This window comes from Bemisia tabaci, chromosome 3, assembly GCF_918797505.1.
Source record: "Bemisia tabaci chromosome 3, PGI_BMITA_v3".
Taxonomy (NCBI): Eukaryota; Metazoa; Arthropoda; class Insecta; order Hemiptera; family Aleyrodidae; genus Bemisia; species Bemisia tabaci.
Window position 1 is genome coordinate 39164159 of NC_092795.1, and position 19690 is coordinate 39183848.

Consider the following 19690-nt stretch of genomic DNA (forward strand, 5'->3'; position numbering starts at 1 on the left):
CAATACTTACGGGGTCGTTTAACAGTATTCTGCCTCCTGCGTGCCTGAACCATCCCGTAAACAACTGCTGCAAGGCTGGCATGCTGACTTGGTTGTCGGGAACATGTACCTTGTTGAGTATCGCGACCAGTAACATAATAAGTTTCCATATTACCTTTGCCTTTGACAGCAACTATGCCTCGAGGTTCCACCTGATACCCACGAGCTGATAGAATCTGAGGATCAGAATAATTTATAATAATTTATGGGAGAGTAAAATATTTAATAGTTTTAAGTAGGATTTCCTTTTTCTTCTAATTTCACTAATATCATGTTAAATGCACTAGACTTTAATAATTTACAAGTATCAAAACATCATAAATATAAAAAAAAACTCTTTCCAGTGGCATAAGGTTTTGGTTAAAATTATTACATGTTGCGCGGCTCTCATAGAATTTCTATGATTTCATTGAGAAGATGGATAAAATGGAGGCATTGGAGGGACAGACAATTATGTTTAAGTAGATGAGGAGATTTCGCTGCTCTTAGGGAAAGAGTAAAGTACGTATGCAAACTCATACTTTCGATATACAAATGTCTACAAACTCAGTGAAATTGGAGCTGCCATTGAGCAGAGCAAAAGGAAATGGTGATCCTCATGACTGTGGATTACTAAGTCATTACTGGCCAAAATCAAGCTTGGGGCAAAAGGATGCTTGTCTCCCAATTACACCTTTCCCTAAATACTTCAGAGATTTTAGCCTATGGCCACCTGACAAAACGAAAAAACGAAAAATACGAAATACTGAAAAATAAGAAAAAAAAAGAGAAAAAAAATCACCTCTGCCGTGTTTTTGGGGACTTGTATCCTTCCCATTGTCCCAGTAGAGTCCATTCGAGATGCTTCATTCACAGTATTACCCCAGACATCATAAACTGGTTTCCGAGCTCCTATTACTCCGCCAACCAGTGCACCACTGCTTATGCCTGTTTCAGATTCAATCAGAGTTGATGAAATATCAATAGTAAACACTGATGCAGCAAATGGAGATTCATAAGAGAGTTAATACCTACAAAAATAAAAAAAATTCTGTGCGTCCCATAATTCTCTATGAGATCTTGTTTAGCTGCTGAAAAGCTATAGTGCTGTATCACTTTCTGCCAGCAAAAAAAGAGAAAAAATGTTTGCTGCAACAGTTCAGTTTATGCTTGGAAATTGTTTTTCCACTCTGAAACATGGAATTTTGATTTTATTTTAGGTTGCCTCAAGAATTAAAAAAAAGAGCTTCATTCAAAAGAACAGCAGTAATTTTTCGGTGGGATTCATGAGCATTTAAAAGTAAAACAAATAGAAAAATAGCGATAAAAGAAAGAACAATAAATTTCAATTAATATTAATGTTGCTCTCCTAGCAATCAACTGTTGTTTGAATTACTTCTGTTCTAAAAGTGGGCTAACTTGAGTATTGTAAATAATAAAATTCAAAATTGAACAAGTATCAATAAAATCTAGTGCAAGCTTCCTGCATTCAGGATTGAAAAAACAAAAAAAAGTGATTAATATGAAGCTCACTTACCAACACGGATGTGGAAGTTATTGAATGAATGTTTGTTGACGAGTTGCAATGACTGACGCATGGCAATTGCAAAATCGACAAGTGCACAAATATGCTGATACTTGTCTTCCCCAGGTTTACTTACTGGGTCCAAGCCAGACACAGCCATGTAACTCGCACCAACAGTTTTGATTTTTTCTATGCAGCTAAATCTTGGCTCCGACAGTAATTCATCAAAATCAACTGTGAAAATAATTACACTCTCTTAGAAGGATTCATTCTTTCACATAATTTAGGTATCAAAGTGGTGAAAGAATGGACAACTTTCTGCTGGCTGAAAAGCTCTTCTTCATAAAATTTTAAAAAACAGAGTGGTTGAGTAGTGCTGACAAAGCGAGCCCACAATTTGTGAGTCCACAATATTCTGTGAGGAAATCAAAGCCAGGATATTAAAAAATTGGTCAATTTGTAAGGTGATGATGGCAATTCATCCAAACTGAATATTGAAATAAGAATAGTAAAAATAGGAGTAGCATATCTTTATTTTACAGGAAGGCATTAGCAACTAGGGAGCACTTGAAAGTGCATAGCAGAGTCTGAAAGGAAATCCATCAATTGCAGACCACCTTATGGATGTAGGACGTGACTTAAGAAAGTACAGAATAAATCTAGCAAGAGAATGCAAAAATGGCAGTAAACTAAGCATCTTGAAACAACTGGAAATTGAAAGATACAGAAATGATAGACTCCTTTATTGGCAACTGAAAAGTAGCATGACAACGCTGGTGATGCCTCCCTCCCTCTTAACCCGCTTCAGAAGGTACCCATCGGCTGATCAGCAAGCATGCGATGGGCAGGAGAAATTGCATCATATTTCAACATAAAGTTTTTGTAAAGGTATTCTTTTTTTTATGAATCACTCAACGATGGGTTAAGCCTCCTTTGAAGTAGTCGTTGTAAATTTAAAATGAATTGGACTGCAATTTTTAGGCGAGTCGTCAAGAAAGACTTGTGAACAGCCAAAGTTATCAAAACTTGTTGATGGCCATAGAAACAAGATGAGAGCAATTTTCAGTGTTTTTTATTGTTATTTTGTATTCCTGTTGTCACTGGTGCAATTCAAATGAGCATTGATTGATGGGCATTGGAAAAATAGATAGTTGGCAGTAGGCCATTACCCACTCAACAGTCCTTTCACACGCGCACACTGTGAGACTGTACTTGTAACAGCAGCTCTAAACTTGATGGGTCCTGTTTTTTTTACTTGTACTGGGCTTCAGAAATTCCTAACGCATAGAGGCCATCATTTCAGTCGATGTTGCATTGTCGATTTTTGTATCATATTAACAAGGGCGCAAAAACTTACCAATGATCTCATTCAAGAGTCTTATGCATTCCATGCCTTTATTGATATCTTCTGAATAAAACTCGGTAAAATTTGGTATACTAGCAAACATGACTCCGACTGCATCTCTAGACTGAGAGTATAATTCCTATCAAAACAGAAAAGCATCAGATTTTAGTCGATTAAATTGAGTGAAATTGGAGAAATTAGCAAAAAAGAGATCTATACCTACCTAAAGAAAACTGAGAAGAGAGGCATTCAGGACAGGAGATAATTCGATCTTTAACGCTCATTATTCCCTACAAAAAAATCCCTGATAATTCATGGTACTCATAGGCTGCAAGAGATTGTACTAACTTTTCTTCATCTTTAGTTTTTTTCAAAATGTGAGGCTCGAGGTTTCAGGGTGGCAACAGGAAGTCTCTCTATCAGCCAATGTAATATTGATTGTTTTCATGTGTGTAAGTGTGTGGTCTCTTCCAAATGATACAAACCTCTCAAAATTCTTTAGAATCAGAGTTTCTGACTATTTCATTATCTCTCATGACTCACTTTTTAGGAGAACAAGTAAAGCTTATTCATGGTGTTACAGCTCATATTGCATCTCTTCAGATAAACTATAACCACCAAAATTATACATAATTTTTTCTAGATATATTCTTAAAGTAACAAGAAAAAAATCCTCAAAATATTCTCTGAAAAGCTCTTCACCTCAGTTTGTCGATCTTGAGTTAGAAAGTGGTTGGCAACATGATCTGGAAGGATATTACGCAGCAGTTGACGGTTGTATCGACGAGTTTCATGCATTTCCATACATTCACGCTCTGCATCGCGCTTCCAGAGGAAATCTAGTCGAGATGTGACCTCAACAAGTCGTGCATGGTATGCTACCAGAACAAGGAACACAGCAAGGAGTAACAGCATTTGCGTTGCCATCGGCATCGTTGATCTAAGACAGATAAAAAACAGAAAACTGAAATCAAGAATTTTCATGAAAATGAATTTCTTAAAACTGACCAAGTGATCAATTTGGCTAGAAATCTTGATTTATTAGTCGATTTTGATAAAACAACATACTCTTAAGTTCTCAGTTCAGAGGTTTTCTATTGTATTTTAGGATTTATAAAGTAAGTACCTAGATGAGGAATAAGTAATGGAGGGCAAATCATTTTTTGTACCCCTGAAGCATGCTGGAATAGAGTAATTTTCACTAGATTAGGGGGGAAAATGGAGTTTCCTTTTCGTCAGAGTCAGTTAAAAAGCTTGATGATAATTCTTAGATGCATATTTTCGAAAATTGTATTACTTCCAAAAAAATACAACGGGGAAACTGGCCCATCTTTTCTGATGATATCCTTATATTTCTCGATAAATCACAAACGCGATTGATCAACTACCACAACAAAAACTACCTTCAACTAGTATGAAAAGTTTCTTTCTTTTTTTTTTCTTGGATAAAATATTCTTGTTCTTCTCAGTTTTTATTTTAGTCTCAGTAAATCCTCAGAGAATAAACTACAATATGATATGATAATAGGAAAGAATTGGCTTACTTGTCATCGATGTAACTGTTCCAAAACACCTGAGGATGAGCCACTATCAGTGCTGAATACACAAGGACCATTGCGAAAGCGAGGAGAGTTTTGACCAGAAAATATAGTTTCAGCATTGTGGCTAGCGCAACAAGACACAGCACCCAAATGAAGACTAAATACTCGGGATGAATACAGTTTCCTGCACTTTCATCTAGCCTAAGTGTCACGTTGTGTGACTTTGAAGAAGCTATTGGGTTTACTGCTCGTTTTAAGCGTAGTAGACTATTAGCGTAGTACAAAATGAGATTATTGTCAAAATCATTTGTGGTATTTACAAATCCTAGTCTAGAATTATTAAAACTTTTGGTTTCTGCATTAACAGTCAGTTTTGTAACATTTGTTTGTGATGAGGATTTATACAAAGGCACACGAGAGACATAAGGTTCAACAATCCTATCAGGCATGACGTCTCCAAGAGGGGCACTGCCAGGTATATTTACATTTGAAACACTATTTAATGGAATATGCATTAATTCTTCAGAAGTGCCAACTTGTGTAGAATGCATTGCTGAGAGGTTTTTGGCTGGCACAGGAGAGGAATCATCCTCGTGCTTTGACAGTGAATAAAAAGAATTTATGTAGGAATTATCAGTGACTAAGTTAAAAAATTTCCTAAAAATACTTGAATTTCCACTTGGTGGCAAGGACTTAGAAGTAGAATTAAAACTAACTATTTCATTAATATCACTTTTGTTAAGACTAGGAACTTCACTAAAACTGGGTAAAAATGAGTCGCTTTTGGATAAAACATCCAAATCGATTCTGGTATCTTGAGTATTTCGCTTTGATATCCTCCTTAAATCAGGTAACAGCGAATGTATTGTGTACGAGGGCATGTTCTGAGCTGAGAAGATCTCATTTGAAAGATCTGCGCTTGGTCTCAAAAATTTTGGTAGGTTTTCTTTTTTGAAACTTGGTGTATCCCCAAACTGATAGGACCTATTCCACTCAGCCATCTTATGGTTGACATGGTCACCAGGGTTGATGATCTGCAACAGAAAACATATTTTATTCCACCTTAATATAATTTTATATGATATTTTTATGGAAAAAATTTGATCTTCGGAGAAAGTGTCAAGACATTTTTCGGTACAGAACCTAGAGGAAAAAAACCTGGATTTAAAAGTTCACATACATAAAATAAGTCACAAAATGTTTCACTACTGAAACAGACCTTCTTTGAAGAGGATTCCTCTTTCCATGTCTATGAATTTCAATTCTAAAATATTTTCTGTACTTCCTTCATTCCATAATTTTCCATATTTATTTAGTTCCATGATAAATCTATTTCATAATTGCTTCTCAATTACTACTCTCACTTTCTATTAGAGGTATCAAACCTTGGAGAGCTCAAACAAATAAAATTTTAAAAAAATTAGAAAATATTCACTCAAAAAAATGTCCTTTTTCTATTTCGGCCCCGAAAGCTGTGTGTTTTTTTCCTTAAAAAATTACCTGGTGTTTGATACACTTATTTAAGAATTCTCACCAGACTTAATGAAGATGCGAAACACATGAGAGCAATGATGAAACAAATGAAAACTGTCCTCCGAGACCGGTTTTGAACAAGCATTGAGGACATTTTCTGAAGCGCTTCTGGAAATGCTGGAAACTCCTCTGCCATGACAAGAATTAATGCTCCACTCAATAGAATAGTTGTGAGAATGTGTGTTAAGGTGAGAATGAAAGATCTGAAAAGCATTACAACAAATGAAAATAATAAAAGTAAGGAAAATACGGATATTGCCATAATCATATATTATTGTTTAGAAAAAGTCTCAAGATGCTGCACTTTACTCACAATCTTGAATTTTTCCTCACGGCAAAATTTTTCAATTCATCCACATTTTAAGAGTCATGCAATAAAAGGGAAAACAGAAGGGCAGGAAAATTTGGAGATGCAGGCCAAGTAGGGGCTACAGAGATTTTAAGAATCAAAGTAAAGATGGCCAACCGTTACTCTTATGGCAGTTCTTATTCTGCAGCTTATTGTGGATCATGATACTCTTTCTATAATTTTTGTTGTTTTTGTAAAAAGGACAAACATTTTTGAACCTACGAAGTTTGACACTATTACAATTTAGTGTGAAAAAATTGTAAGAAATGGTGTAAAGGGTAAGTGTAATATATTGTAAATTTGGATCCATACAAAATTCAGAAAGTCGTACCTGGGTAGTATAACTATTTGACAGGCAACAACGAACAGCCAAACAGTAAAGCAGCATACCATATTAGATTTGAACATATCTTCCGGTAGCTGACAATACTGAAAAGGAGAGAAATGAAACATTGGAAACAGAGAAATGTCACAATAATAGTATTTTTTAAACAAAATTATAGATTGATTTTTGTTGAAAGATTTTGAGGAATGATAAAAGGACCCCAAAAAGACCCGCATTGGACCAAAAACTCAGGACTCAGCTTGCTCACATTGTGCTATTTCATCAACTATAGAACTGTAGCATGTAGCTATTGGGGGGTCCTACCACTACCCCTTAGACTGACCTAGGGGTCAGTCTAGGGGGTATTGGTCCTTCTTTTTTCAGTTACTGAATTTTTTTGATGAAAAAACTAATTTCCTGAAATAAATGATAAACCAAGATGGAACAAAGATGTTTGTTTCGTCATGGGCCTTAAAACAGTTAAATGTACCTGAGATTTTCAAACTAGTTGTGTAGGTACATTTTCTCGGTGGGATGTAGTGTTACGTCGCAACTCGCCACTTTAACACAGTGTAATTTGGGCTGTGTGATGATTCCAAGTTAATTTGTTATTCTGACAAGAAATCAAAGCATTATTGCTTTCACGCTGCATTCTGAATTCATTATTTAACTAACAAATATGCAAATTCAGACCCTTAAAACTATTTAATTTTCATTAATATCTAAATTTCTTGATTCTTCTTGGTTCCTACCTTGCCTACAGCTGAATCACAGTGTGTGAAAATAAACTGAGAGGCCTTTAAATGCATGATATACAGAAAGTATGGATTGATAAAGAGACATATTTTTGCTAAAAAGATCTATGCACAAATGAAATAAATCCAAAGATACTTGGAGGCACGAAAACCCACACACATAGTTCCTTTCCATCTTATTCATTTGCACGTCATTCCATTTATCAGTTATTTGCAATTTACAATAGTGTCAATCGCAAAAGGGAACTGGCAAACAAATTACTAGAATTGAAAACCAACGGTCAAAAATAAAAGAAGCTTCACTTTTATCTTTTTTCTTTCTTCTTTTTTTACATACTTTCATTTGGAAAATATAAAAAACAAAGAAAACCTAACATAAAATCTGAGAACAGTAGTTCTTCATTAGTGAAATTTGCCTTAGGCAAAGAGCAGGTCTTTTTTCAATGAGTGCCATGAGAGACTAACCTTAGCTTCCATTTCCGGGTTCTTAAAACATAACGTCCATCGATTAATATTCTCCTGGCGCATCCTTTCATTGGACTCTACTTCAATGCAATGGTCCATCAACAGGTCCACTTGCTCTGCAGTTGTGAGATGTTGCTTGTGGTGATCTCGATGGTCACTCTTCATGCGCCCTGTAATGCCGGTGGAGAGCTCTGCTTCTATGTCTACCTCATCCATTTCATCGTCCACCTCTTGGCCGCTCGAACTCAGCTGAGCAAGGAAAATTGACATATTCAAAGACCAGTCCTTGAACAATGAAAAAACAACGCATTTCCTGCAAATTCATTCATTATGAAAAAAAAACTAGGGGAAGCTCGCACCGAAGTTACTCAACAATTAATTGATTCAAATCCAGCTCATTGGAGTTATTACAACTCTTGCAAGAGGTAGGGAATTTATGAGCTGGTGAATATTGTCCAGATTTGTGATAATACACTTCATTAATTAAAAATAGGTACCACAGGTCCATCCAAAATGAACAAAAAAAAGAAGATAAATAAGGAAATGCTACGGGCGAATAAGTGTCTTAATGGACTGTCATAGAAGGAAAAAATTCACCTGGGTGAATCATTCGTTTAATGAGCTCTAAGAGTGTTGTCTTTGGATGGAAATGAATATGATAGACTTTAATCAATTGTTTAGCTTTTTCTGCTTAAAAATATTTGAGAGAAGACTTAAAATAAGTTTCATTTTAATTGATATGAAAAAAAAGGAATATCTTCATCCAGCTCACGTTTTCAAATGGAATTTCAGGTTTCCATTTAAAGTTGACATCTTCGTCAATAAAACTTAACATGTGATGCCCATTGCTGGATATGTTTTTGTCGTCCAGTTTATCTGAAAAGCAAAAGAAGAAAAAAATTAATTATGATTGTTTTCTTTTCATTATCTTTCCACAATTTTCAACTCATAAACAGAAAACAGACTAGAAAAAAAATTAAAGGCGTTTTTGAGAACCAAATACAAAAATATTAGATGCATCATGCCATTTCCCAGAAAGATGTACAAAAACAAGCAATATTTGCAGCTTATCGAAATTCTCTCATACGAACAGTAATATTTTGAAAGTTGTGAGCTCACGGGATGACATCATAGAGGCATTTTAAAACAAGTGCTGAGCGAGTGGGAGAGTACAAAGAAAATTGAAGATATCATGTTAATTTTTTGTAATACCACAAGGCCAGTGATTCATTTTGTTATGAACTTCGATCCTTCTTCATAAAAATATTGAATGAAATTTACCAGTAAAGCAAACAACTGCAGTTTTCTCCTCCGACCACAATCTTGTACGAGATGGGTTATGCTGAATTCGCCTTCGAGGCCGACTTGGTTCTGCCCGTTTAATGAGAAAGGTTTCAATCCCATGTTCCTGTGCGGGAAAAATTGAAGTTAGTTATCAAACTGAATAAATAATCAAATGTAACTAATTAACTGACTTGACAAATTTAGCCAAACTTTGATCAGATTTTGGGTGCAGAGTCCTCACAAGACAATTAAATTTCTCCTATGACTAAAATTTTGCTATTTGTTCCTCCTACAAGTTTATACAATGTGTATCATTATGATTGTTTTAGGCAGGGTGTACTTGCATGCTATGAACTTAGAAGAGCCATTGAAATTTGTTGTAGTTTTTTTAATGGATAATTTACCTTCAGATAAGGATCCCTCGTATCTCCGTGGCCAGGTTCTACTTCATACGCATCTTTCAGGCAGTCAAGCGTTGCTTTAGAAATATGCACTCGCCTGTAAACACAGAGAGATATAACAAAATTTCCTTTGGAAGAAAAATAGATAATCACTTTGAAATTGAGCCTCATGCCTTCACTTAAATAAAATTGTACACATTTGAATCTTGTGGCATGATATCGGCTATCATGGGGCATATGCATCAGGGTAAAATCTAAAGCACTCTGATGCATCTTTCCTTTTCAAGATTTAATGATCCTCACGATGAAAAATTTAGAAACTAACTCCTAAGGAAGATAAAAATACTTATGACATTAGTTGAATGATGTCATATGTGCGATTGATATCCCCTTTGACTTGTGTTTTTAAAATCTCGCTTTAGGAATTGATTCACAAACTTCCTGTAAATGCTGTTAGCATAGTTTTTTGAGGAAGGGAAATATAATTTGTATGATGCTTAAATTTTTATCTTGCCTACTGGTAAGTACTTCTGACTTGATGCTATTACTGTTGCTGAAAATATATATGCACAGATATCTCTGCTAGAAAACAGACTAAATGATCAGATTTTGGTGCTCTTAGCTAAAAATATACAGAATTAGTGTACATTAGGAGTCGCTAGATTAATACCAACAAAATTTCATACCCAGGAATTCCACCAGATTCTAGATGGTTTGCTAATGTGACATCGTATGACCAAACATCAAACTGCCATTTCCTTAATCCTAAAACACCGCAAAGTACAGAGCCTGAATGGATTCCAATTCGCATATCTAGGTCAACCTGAAATGATAAAAGTAAGTACCTAGGTCAATTCCTCATCTTTGCCATGACAATTGTGCACTCAAGATGAAAATTTGGCCTGTACTTAGGATAAAGTAAAAGGCGAACAAAATCTACAATCAAATTTTTGTAAAAAAAATTAGACTCCGTATCCGTTTTATTGCTAACCTGTGTTACCAAAAAAAAAAAAAACGAAAAATACAAAAATTCCCCCCGACAGCAATTGATTCTTCAACCTGCAATGACAGATACATTAAAAATTTTGGATTCTCTTCTTACAGGGGAGTTTGAAAGTGAATGGATGCAAACATTCACTGTTTAATATCAAACCACAGAATTAAGTTCCCGAGAGTTTTTTTTCTGTGAACATTGAACACAGGTCATTGAATTTGAAAGCCCACTTGCAAATATTCAACCTAATGTGCTCTTTTTTCCACTATCTTTGAGTGACTTTTTCTTTTTTCAGATTATAAATCTGAATTTTGAGAAAAATATCTGATTCATCAGACTTTAAAGTATTGTACCTTCCCTTAAAAATTATTCCTCCTTTCTCAGACTAAAATCACAGACTTACGACAAGCAAATCTCAAGGATACGGGAAAAAAGTAGACATTTAAGAGAGAGTATGGAAACTTAGGTGCATACTAACAACAATATTCGGCTTTATGGAAGTTTTGCTCATGAGGCAAAAAAACCAATCATCTCCATGATCTTACTCAAAATCATTGTTTTCCATGAAATTTGACAAATTTTGAGTGTGTTGAGAAAATTTCCAACTAGATAGTATCAAAAACAATCCATTACATATATCCAAGGAAATTTTAATGTATTACAAACCATGCTGTATGGTTGACAGAAATTTCATACAACCACATGGAATTCCATGATAGCATGAGTTCCACCTTGCATATTTGTAGAAGGGCCAAAGCGGATTTTTCACTTCCAAACGTGCAAAATCGTTGTTTAGGGAACTTCTCAGACACTTAAGAAAGTAACAGAGGTATTATGAAAACACCTTACGTTAAGTTTCTTCCGGACATCTTGGATTGCAGTGATCATGTGAAGTCCCATTTCTACACAGCAGCAGGCATGGTCTGATCGGGCGATGGGAAGTCCTGATACACAGTAATAACAATCACCTAGGAGTTTGATCCTTAGACAATGGTTTTCCTAAAAACAAAAAAAAAAATTAGTTGTAAATCAATGCCGATCATGAGAAAGCAAAAAGAATGTCTACATTTTGAGCAAAAATCTGCCTGTAATTCTAAGTGGTTTTAGACTGACACTTAATTAACTGATTTGAGTGTAAAAAACATAGTTAACCTCACCCTGACATGAGAGTTCTTCTCACTTATCCCTGATTCTACCATTGTGCCTCAAACTTTTCAGATTTTATAAATTTAGAGGGGTGTACTTTATCATGTTCAAAGTAGTCAGCAGCCTGCTGATTGTTAAAATTTATATCAACCCAACATCCATAAGATATATTCAGACATCCAATTGTGATATATTGTTAGCGGAAAGGAAACAGAGAATCACATTGTTTATGAAAATACTCTTGGATTGTCGGAGGTAAGGCTATCGAAAAGACTGTAGGTACTTTGAGCAAGCGTGACGAGTGCTTAAAATCTTAGTAAGCTCTTCTTCCTATTCAGAAAGCCTCAAAAAACTCTGATTTTGAATCTACCTGGTACTTGGATGATCAAATAGGTAGTAGGTATACAAACTTGAGTTTGACAACAAACTTTCCGGACTCACTGCTTAAAATGGTCGGAGTCATCATTTACGGGGCACTTTCTCTTGAAATAGGTAATATACCGACGAATGGTATTTATGAGCGATTCCAAGCAAAATTTTGAAAGTTGAAAACGCACAAAAATATCACTAGTGCTGCAATTGATGAGTAATTACAGACTAGTGAGTTCAGGGTTGAAATCTTCCCGCATCATACCTATTTCAACCTTGAAAGTTCATTCCTACTTGATAATTTGAGGATACAATAGATTTATTTGACAATAAAATTTCGGTGCCCGTGCGTGTATGGGATGTAAATACCTAAACCGGCAGCGTTGTGGCATGATTATGAGGAAAAAATTTAAACTACATTTGAATTGCATTTTGCAATTTAGAACTATAAATTCTGGCTCATCTGGAAATACACTTATGTGCATGTGGAAACTAATGGCACATACGTTGTTTTTTAACCGGGCTAGAATTTATAGTTCCAAATTGCAAAATGTAGTCCATTTGATCGATGAACAACTTCTTTGGCTAGTCTGAACTTCACTTTTGAAAAGGTAACCATTAAACATACTGACAGATTCTGTTCTTCGGATTTTTGCTAAAATTAAGGGAAGATTTAACAATTTGAACACCTTCGATTTCACACATTATTACAAGTCGATACAGAAATCTGCGTTGAATAAATTGGTAGGTAAATTACGAAGAACTTTGAAACTTTATTTCGTTTGTTTACACAATCTGTGCTCCATGTGCTCGCGTCACGTGGTGCGCTGCGCATGCGCCAGGAGTGCTGAGCAATGAGCCAGTTCGGCTGAATTTTTTTATTACATATTATGAAAGTCCTTGGTGAAATGAGTATACAGAATTTTTTTCAGATTTTTTTTGAGCCCTCTGGCCTGAGAAATCTTACTTCAAAAATGCCAAAAATTGAAGGTCTCTGAAACGCTGTTTGAATCGCGCGGGCTGAGAACTGACGTCACACCTCAGGTGGTGACGACCCTTGGTTTATTCCGAGTTAGTCCGAACAATATGGCTGCTGCCCGGTTTGTTTATTTAGCGAAAGTTTCTAGCTGTACATTGTGATTTAGTGGTAAAATTTGACGAGAAATTTGTTGAAACATTTGGTTTCGTCCGAAATTAACTCTTTCTTGATGAAAAAAGGCGTTAAAGTTCGCGAAATTTATTCACCGGGCGTCCGCGAGTGAGCATCGGCTATCGGAAACGACGGGCTCGTAAACAAACGAAGATTGATAACAGGAAGGATCCAAACAACTCGGAATCTTTTGATTTTCTTTACCTTTAAACCATTTCTGACTTCTACAAAGCATCTGAAAATCAGTTTTATCGTATTTTACAATCTGGAGCTAGAATCTATCGGCTCATTGTGATGTGTATTCAGAGTATTCTGAAACAGAAAGTCAGTTGTCATAAGTTCACACCCAGACATTCTTTTCTTGGATCATTCGCTTTTCATTTTCGCCTCAAATCAAGTGTTTTGTAGTTTCCTTATCTGAAGTATGTGGTTTTGAATTCATACAAGAGTTTGAAGTTCATCTGTTTTAGCATTAAAGCCTATTGAGCCCTCAAACTTTACCGACATGATTACAGTTCAAGGTTCCTCTGGTCCGTACCAAGTGATTAGGTACACATCAAAGATGTGTCCTATGGTTCTTCAAATTAACAGTTCAGAAGTAAATTAGAGACTACAGTAACTTAATACACTCCTGCCCTTTCCTTCAGTGTTTGTTCGTGTCTGTTCTTTATGCGTTACCACTCTAGTGCATACACCGGTAATGTAGGTTAGATAGGTATTATCGCATATTTTCTACTAGCAGTACCTTCTCTTAAGCGTTCTAATTTAGCAAAGAAATTCCACCAGTTGCAGAAAATTGTGTGCGTAATGAATAAGTGAATATGAATACCTCCTTTTGGTGACTCAAAGTTTCTCAGATCCGTCTTAAGGAGGTTTCGCATGTAGGTGCATGATCAGTTTTGCCAGATGAAATTACTGCTCTAGCAGCTTCAAATTTATACTTTGATCTCTGATTCACTAATAAATGACACTTTATGGTGTCATTTATATTTAATCAGTTCAAAGCTAATGCGACAATAAATCATCAAAGGTCCGATTGAGGAAGAAATTTTCCAGTGAGTGCCACGGCTGAATCAACATTCCAACTAGACTTGCGAAGGTATCAACCCAAACAGACTCATGAGGAAGTGATACCTATATGGTAAGTGATAATTCTATTAAGGCTCTTTCATTTCTTAGATGCGGAGTGCATTAAAAATTTCTAAATCTGCTCATCTGCAGTCATATACTTGAAGAGGAGTACAACATGAAATGTAGGTGAAGTAACGAAATCGTGGGAATGAGTTAATCCTACAGCTTCTCTCCACTGAGACACGGATGAAGTAATCTGAAAGCCTTAAGCTGGAAGTTGGCAATGATGGAGGTTCCATGGTGTTTTTCCTGCCTTGAAAGATAAGGTTGTGCTGCAGGCCTTAAGCACTATGGAAAATTTGAAATATTGTGATTTTAAACGCAGGCTTCATCTAAGAATATGGAAATCGATCTCAAGTGCTTTCTCAGATAACTTTCAGAGTTTTTATTTTCATATATAAGAGACAATTATGAGATGATTATCCTACTATTCATGGTATTTCTGATTGAGAGTCAACTAGTTCACTTGATGCATTCACTTTCCTTTCAAAGAATGAAATATTAGAGGTGACTCTCAAACACTGCAACCGAGAAAGGGCCTTTTTGCATCCAGTGCCTCAATTACGTATTGACTACGGTGTTCAAAACTTCTACTTTCAGTTTAGATTTTAAATGGAAAACAAGTTGACTTAACGCTCTACATATTCACAAAATTTTCGGCATGTAGATGATATAAATATCGCACACATTTCAGAAATTTTGTCGAATAATTTTTCCATTAGGACATCAAGAGAAGCAATCAGACTAAAACTTAGTGAAGCTAGGTAAGTACTTTCTCAGATTAGCCATGCCACTACTTTTCCACGCTTTTTCATTAATCATTATCCACAAAGTTAAACATACTTAAATCTAAATGCTACACTAAACTTGTGTATTTAACCTGATAGTACCTCAGTAATTATAATTATCTTACCTGTTAAACTGTACGATGCAATGAAAAAAATTTCACTTCCAGACAGATGATCATTTCCTGGTTGATACCTTCGCAAGTCTAGTTGGAATGTTGATTCAGCCGTGACACTCACCGGAAAATTTCTTCCTCAATCGGACCTTTGATGATTTATTGTCGCATTAGCTTTGAACTGATTAAATATAAATGACACCATAAAGTGTCATTTATTAGTGAATCAGAGATCAAAGTATAAATTTGAAGCTGCTAGAGCAGTAATTTCATCTGGCAAAACTGATCATGCACCTACATGCGAAACCTCCTTAAGACGGATCTGAGAAACTTTGAGTCACCAAAAGGAGGTATTCATATTCACTTATTCATTACGCACACAATTTTCTGCAACTGGTGGAATTTCTTTGCTAAATTAGAACGCTTAAGAGAAGGTACTGCTAGTAGAAAATATGCGATAATACCTATCTAACCTACATTACCGGTGTATGCACTAGAGTGGTAACGCATAAAGAACAGACACGAACAAACACTGAAGGAAAGGGCAGGAGTGGATTAAGTTACTGTAGTCTCTAATTTACTTCTGAACTGTTAATTTTGAAGAACCATAGGACACATCTTTGATGTGTACCTAATCACTTGGTACGGACCAGAGGAACCTTGAACTGTAATCATATCAGTAAAGTTTGAGGGCTCAATAGGCTCTAATGCTAAAACAGATGAACTTCAAACTCTTGTATGAATTCAAAACCACATACTTCAGATAAGGAAACTACAAAACACTTGATTTGAGGCGAAAATGAAAAGCGAATGATCCAAGAAAAGAATGTCTGGGTGTGAACTAATGACAACTGACTTTCTGATTCAGAATACTCTGAATACACATCACAATGAGCCGATAGATTCTAGCTCCAGATTGTAAAATACGATAAAACTGATTTTCAGATGCTTTGTAGAAGTCAGAAATGGTTTAAAGGTAAAGAAAATCAAAAGATTCCGAGTTGTTTGGATCCTTCCTGTTATCAATCTTTGTTTGTTTACGAGCCCGTCGTTTCCGATAGCCGATGCTCACTCGCGGACGCCCGGTGAATAAATTTCGCGAACTTTAACGCCTTTTTTCATCAAGAAAGAGTTAATTTCGGACGAAACCAAATGTTTCAACAAATTTCTCGTCAAAGTTTACCACTAAATCACAATATACAGATAGAAACTTTCGCTAAATAAGCAAACCAAGGGTGGTCACCTGAGGTGTGACGTCAAAAATCGGCGTTCGCGCCACGGCCCGGATTCAAATAACGTTTTTGAGGGGCACGATTTTAAAATCGCATTTTCTCCCCTTAGCAATTTTTTTCAAAACTTTTTATTGTGCTCATCGTTTTTCTGGTGAAATTTTACATATAGTGCAATAGCTTTTAAGCCAATCCCTCACCAGCCGAACTGCCTCAAGCGGACCAATGAGAGGCCAAGAATTCGTCGTCGTACTCATCGTAGTACTATGCGTAGTATTTTATAGTGAGTGTTGCCAGATCGAATGAGAAAATGATGAGAAAAGCTTTATGGGCCGTACAATGTCATTGTAACTGATTATATACGCGAGATTTCAATTGAAATTTCGCATTTCCTCTTTTTGCGCGCTCTTTTAGAGGTTTCATTAGTTAAGTTGGCACTTATTACATTCCGCTTACAAGCGATCGCGATGCAATCGTCCAATAGCGATCAAAAAAACCAATGGCATTCATTCGTGATTGCGCGATAAAACGACTTCAAAAGGCGAGATTTTAGAATACCTACCCGCGTGCCGTAATGGAATAGCGCGCCTTTTGAAATGACGGACCCGATAAAAACTAGTACCGAAGTAGTAGGGAGGGGGGGGATATCTGTTGCAGTCGAGCTATGCACAATAGTTGAGACAAAAATGGTAACGTCACTCACGTCCTGGTTTAACGTTTGCATATATCTTGTTAAATCCTCTTGGGAGTCATGTGTAGCGATATTTGCTATACAAATAGCGAGAAAAAAACCCCCAAGTCCCTCAAATGAGATCTACACGGCTTCAGTTCTTCAATATTCGCAGAAAATTATTAATTTTTGACCCTATTCTTTCCCTTCGAAAACTTTTTTATAGATGATACGTGATTTCACTGATACATTTCTAAAGAAATAATATGTGGCGAGTTTCTCCTTACATACTTACCGTAGCGAGTTTATCGAATTTCGCAAAAAGATCGTTTAAGACTTGAACCAACTCTTGAGCTGTGCATTGACTTGCCCATGCTGAAACAAAGAACCGATTGGAAAAAGCGTATAAGGATTATTGGTAAGAAGGGGGGGGGGGGGTACTGTAAGCCTAGTATTTCCATATAAGTTTGGACCCAATTTTTTACGTGGGTGATCAAAGCTTAATTAAAAGAATCAACTCCATTCTAAGTTGAGGGTCAAATCGGGGGGGGGGGGGGGGCGTAGAGTCCCTTTATCCCTTTATAGAGAGAGTCATATATGCGACTATATTCTGCGAACGAGTTATGTCACTCAGATTTAGGAGGAAAGCTAAAAAACAGGGCCCGATTACATCTCTTCTAGCTTGGGCTGTTATGACAATAGATTTTTCTTCTTTTTTTTCAATTTGACTTCTAATTCTTTTTATACGATGTATTTGTAGACCTTTATCTTCAGCGCTTAAATACCGGCTCTATACAACCAGCGGGCGACGTATTTTTTACGAGCCTCGGGTTAATTTGACCCGGCTTAAGCATCTAAGGGTTAAATGACAGTAATCCCTCGAAAAATAAGAAGTGAGCGTGAAGAGAGAAATAGTTGAGTTACGTGTTTCTGGTAATTTTCAATTCAGGTGGAAAATGTAATGGAAAATAAAAGAGAGAGAAACAAAAAAAGTGCAGAGGCTCAGAGACCACTTGGCATGAGGACAAACTGATCACATTTTGCAAAATGGAACTGCTATTTCTGGCCCATTTTAGGAACAGCATACATGCCATTGGTTTCCCTATGCAGATGTATGCTTTTATGGGAGAGCTAGAGATAGTGGTTCCTTCTTGCAAAATGTAATACAAACTTTGTATGAGATTTATTCGAAGTTTTGAAACCCATTCATAGATTATGATAAAATTTACCCTTGAAAAGAAGAGGATAAACATATCGACACTAACCTGTGAAGCCTTTAATATCGGCGAAAAGTATGCTTACATTCTCATAACAATGAATGTATATTCGGTGAAACTGCTGAGGAGTGAATGAGCCTTTATCGGCTTCACTAGCAATATCTCGGATCATCTCTTTCGCTACAAAATCAGGCAACACTGAAAGAAATCGTGATAATCAATACATCGAAAAGCAATGCCTTACGTTCTGATGATAAATGAAATGAAAAGATTTAATAATGGTTGTGGGTATAAAGAATTTTCCTAACTTTTCTCGATAAAAATATTTAATCTGGAGAAACGTGGCTACGTTGGAAAATGCTTATACGACGTCGAAACACAACATAGGCCTTTTAAGCTCTATTATTCGACGCCGCGATTAGTCTAACGAGAGTTCGAATAGTCGCACCAAACACAGCGGCAGTGCGGCCGGCGTTGAACGTATATTAGCGCCTGCAAGACTTTAGGAATACTTCACGCATTGCGTCAAATAGTGCGGCCGGCGTCAAGCCCATATCAGCGCCTACAAGACTGCATAAATACTTCTCGCATTGCGCTAAACGCAGTGCAGTCGGTCAGTTTGCGTGAAACGCATAATAGCGCCTACAAGACTCAAAAACTCGGATGATATTTCTTTTGTTTTTGGTTACATTAAATAAAAATGGAACGAACGAAAATATCGCGTCGAAATTTTCGATACTTTTATTTGAGATCATTCAGGTTTTGTGGAAAGTTTTCAGAGAAACTGTAAGAAGCTTATTAAAAACGTTTATTAAAAATAAAACACAAAAAAGGTGCATAACGCTGCGATTGGACATAAATATACGCTTTCTTGCAGGTGCACCCGTCGGGTTTTGGATTCATTCATCTCTTAAAAAATTTGAACATGGTTGCTCTTTGATTTTTTACGTGTAGTCTTTTTAGTGGTTGGCGGCCGCGTAGCGGCCGCAGGCCCTTAGTTCACTTTTTAAAATTCTATGAAAGCTCTCTGGGCAATTCGTGCTGCGAGGGCTATGCATCAAAGAGAGACACTCCATAAGTAAGGAGGGAACAGTCTTCCGCGATGTAGGTATCTACCACAAACTACCAAGGTTGCCAGATTAACGCCTCCTCGTTGAATGTTGAATATTGAATATTCGCGCAAACGTGTAAGTTTTTAGTACCAGAAAAATTCCCGCAATCCTATGCATCTCCAAAAAGGTAAAACCTGGGGCATTCGCGCAATCCTATCGCAGCCCTTCGGCTAAACGATTATACGTATAAAGTACGACGATTTAGACGCCTCTTGGCCGTTGGAGTGGCT

At 36.4% G+C, this 19690-nt stretch overlaps 1 protein-coding gene across 4 annotated transcripts in view; it reads right to left on the reverse strand.

The window, feature by feature from the left end:
• The window catches only part of Ac78C (adenylyl cyclase 78C), a 257078-nt gene that overhangs the window by 7965 nt on the left and 229423 nt on the right, over nucleotides 1–19690 (reverse strand). For 3 of the 4 annotated variants that reach the window (XM_019044443.2, XM_072298337.1, XM_072298338.1), the window contains 16 exons: nucleotides 18397–18546; nucleotides 17427–17506; nucleotides 11385–11534; nucleotides 10228–10364; nucleotides 9545–9638; nucleotides 9138–9264; nucleotides 8629–8732; nucleotides 7857–8141; nucleotides 6643–6740; nucleotides 5964–6165; nucleotides 4433–5463; nucleotides 3591–3828; nucleotides 2901–3027; nucleotides 1556–1777; nucleotides 821–966; nucleotides 11–215 (listed from right to left, as the gene is read on the reverse strand). In XM_019044443.2, coding sequence (XP_018899988.2) covers nucleotides 11–215; nucleotides 821–966; nucleotides 1556–1777; nucleotides 2901–3027; nucleotides 3591–3828; nucleotides 4433–5463; nucleotides 5964–6165; nucleotides 6643–6740; nucleotides 7857–8141; nucleotides 8629–8732; nucleotides 9138–9264; nucleotides 9545–9638; nucleotides 10228–10364; nucleotides 11385–11534; nucleotides 17427–17506; nucleotides 18397–18546 — 3396 coding nt within the window. The remainder of the gene's footprint in view (nucleotides 1–10; nucleotides 216–820; nucleotides 967–1555; nucleotides 1778–2900; nucleotides 3028–3590; nucleotides 3829–4432; nucleotides 5464–5963; nucleotides 6166–6642; nucleotides 6741–7856; nucleotides 8142–8628; nucleotides 8733–9137; nucleotides 9265–9544; nucleotides 9639–10227; nucleotides 10365–11384; nucleotides 11535–17426; nucleotides 17507–18396; nucleotides 18547–19690) is intronic. The other variant, XM_019044446.2, reaches the window with a different exon arrangement.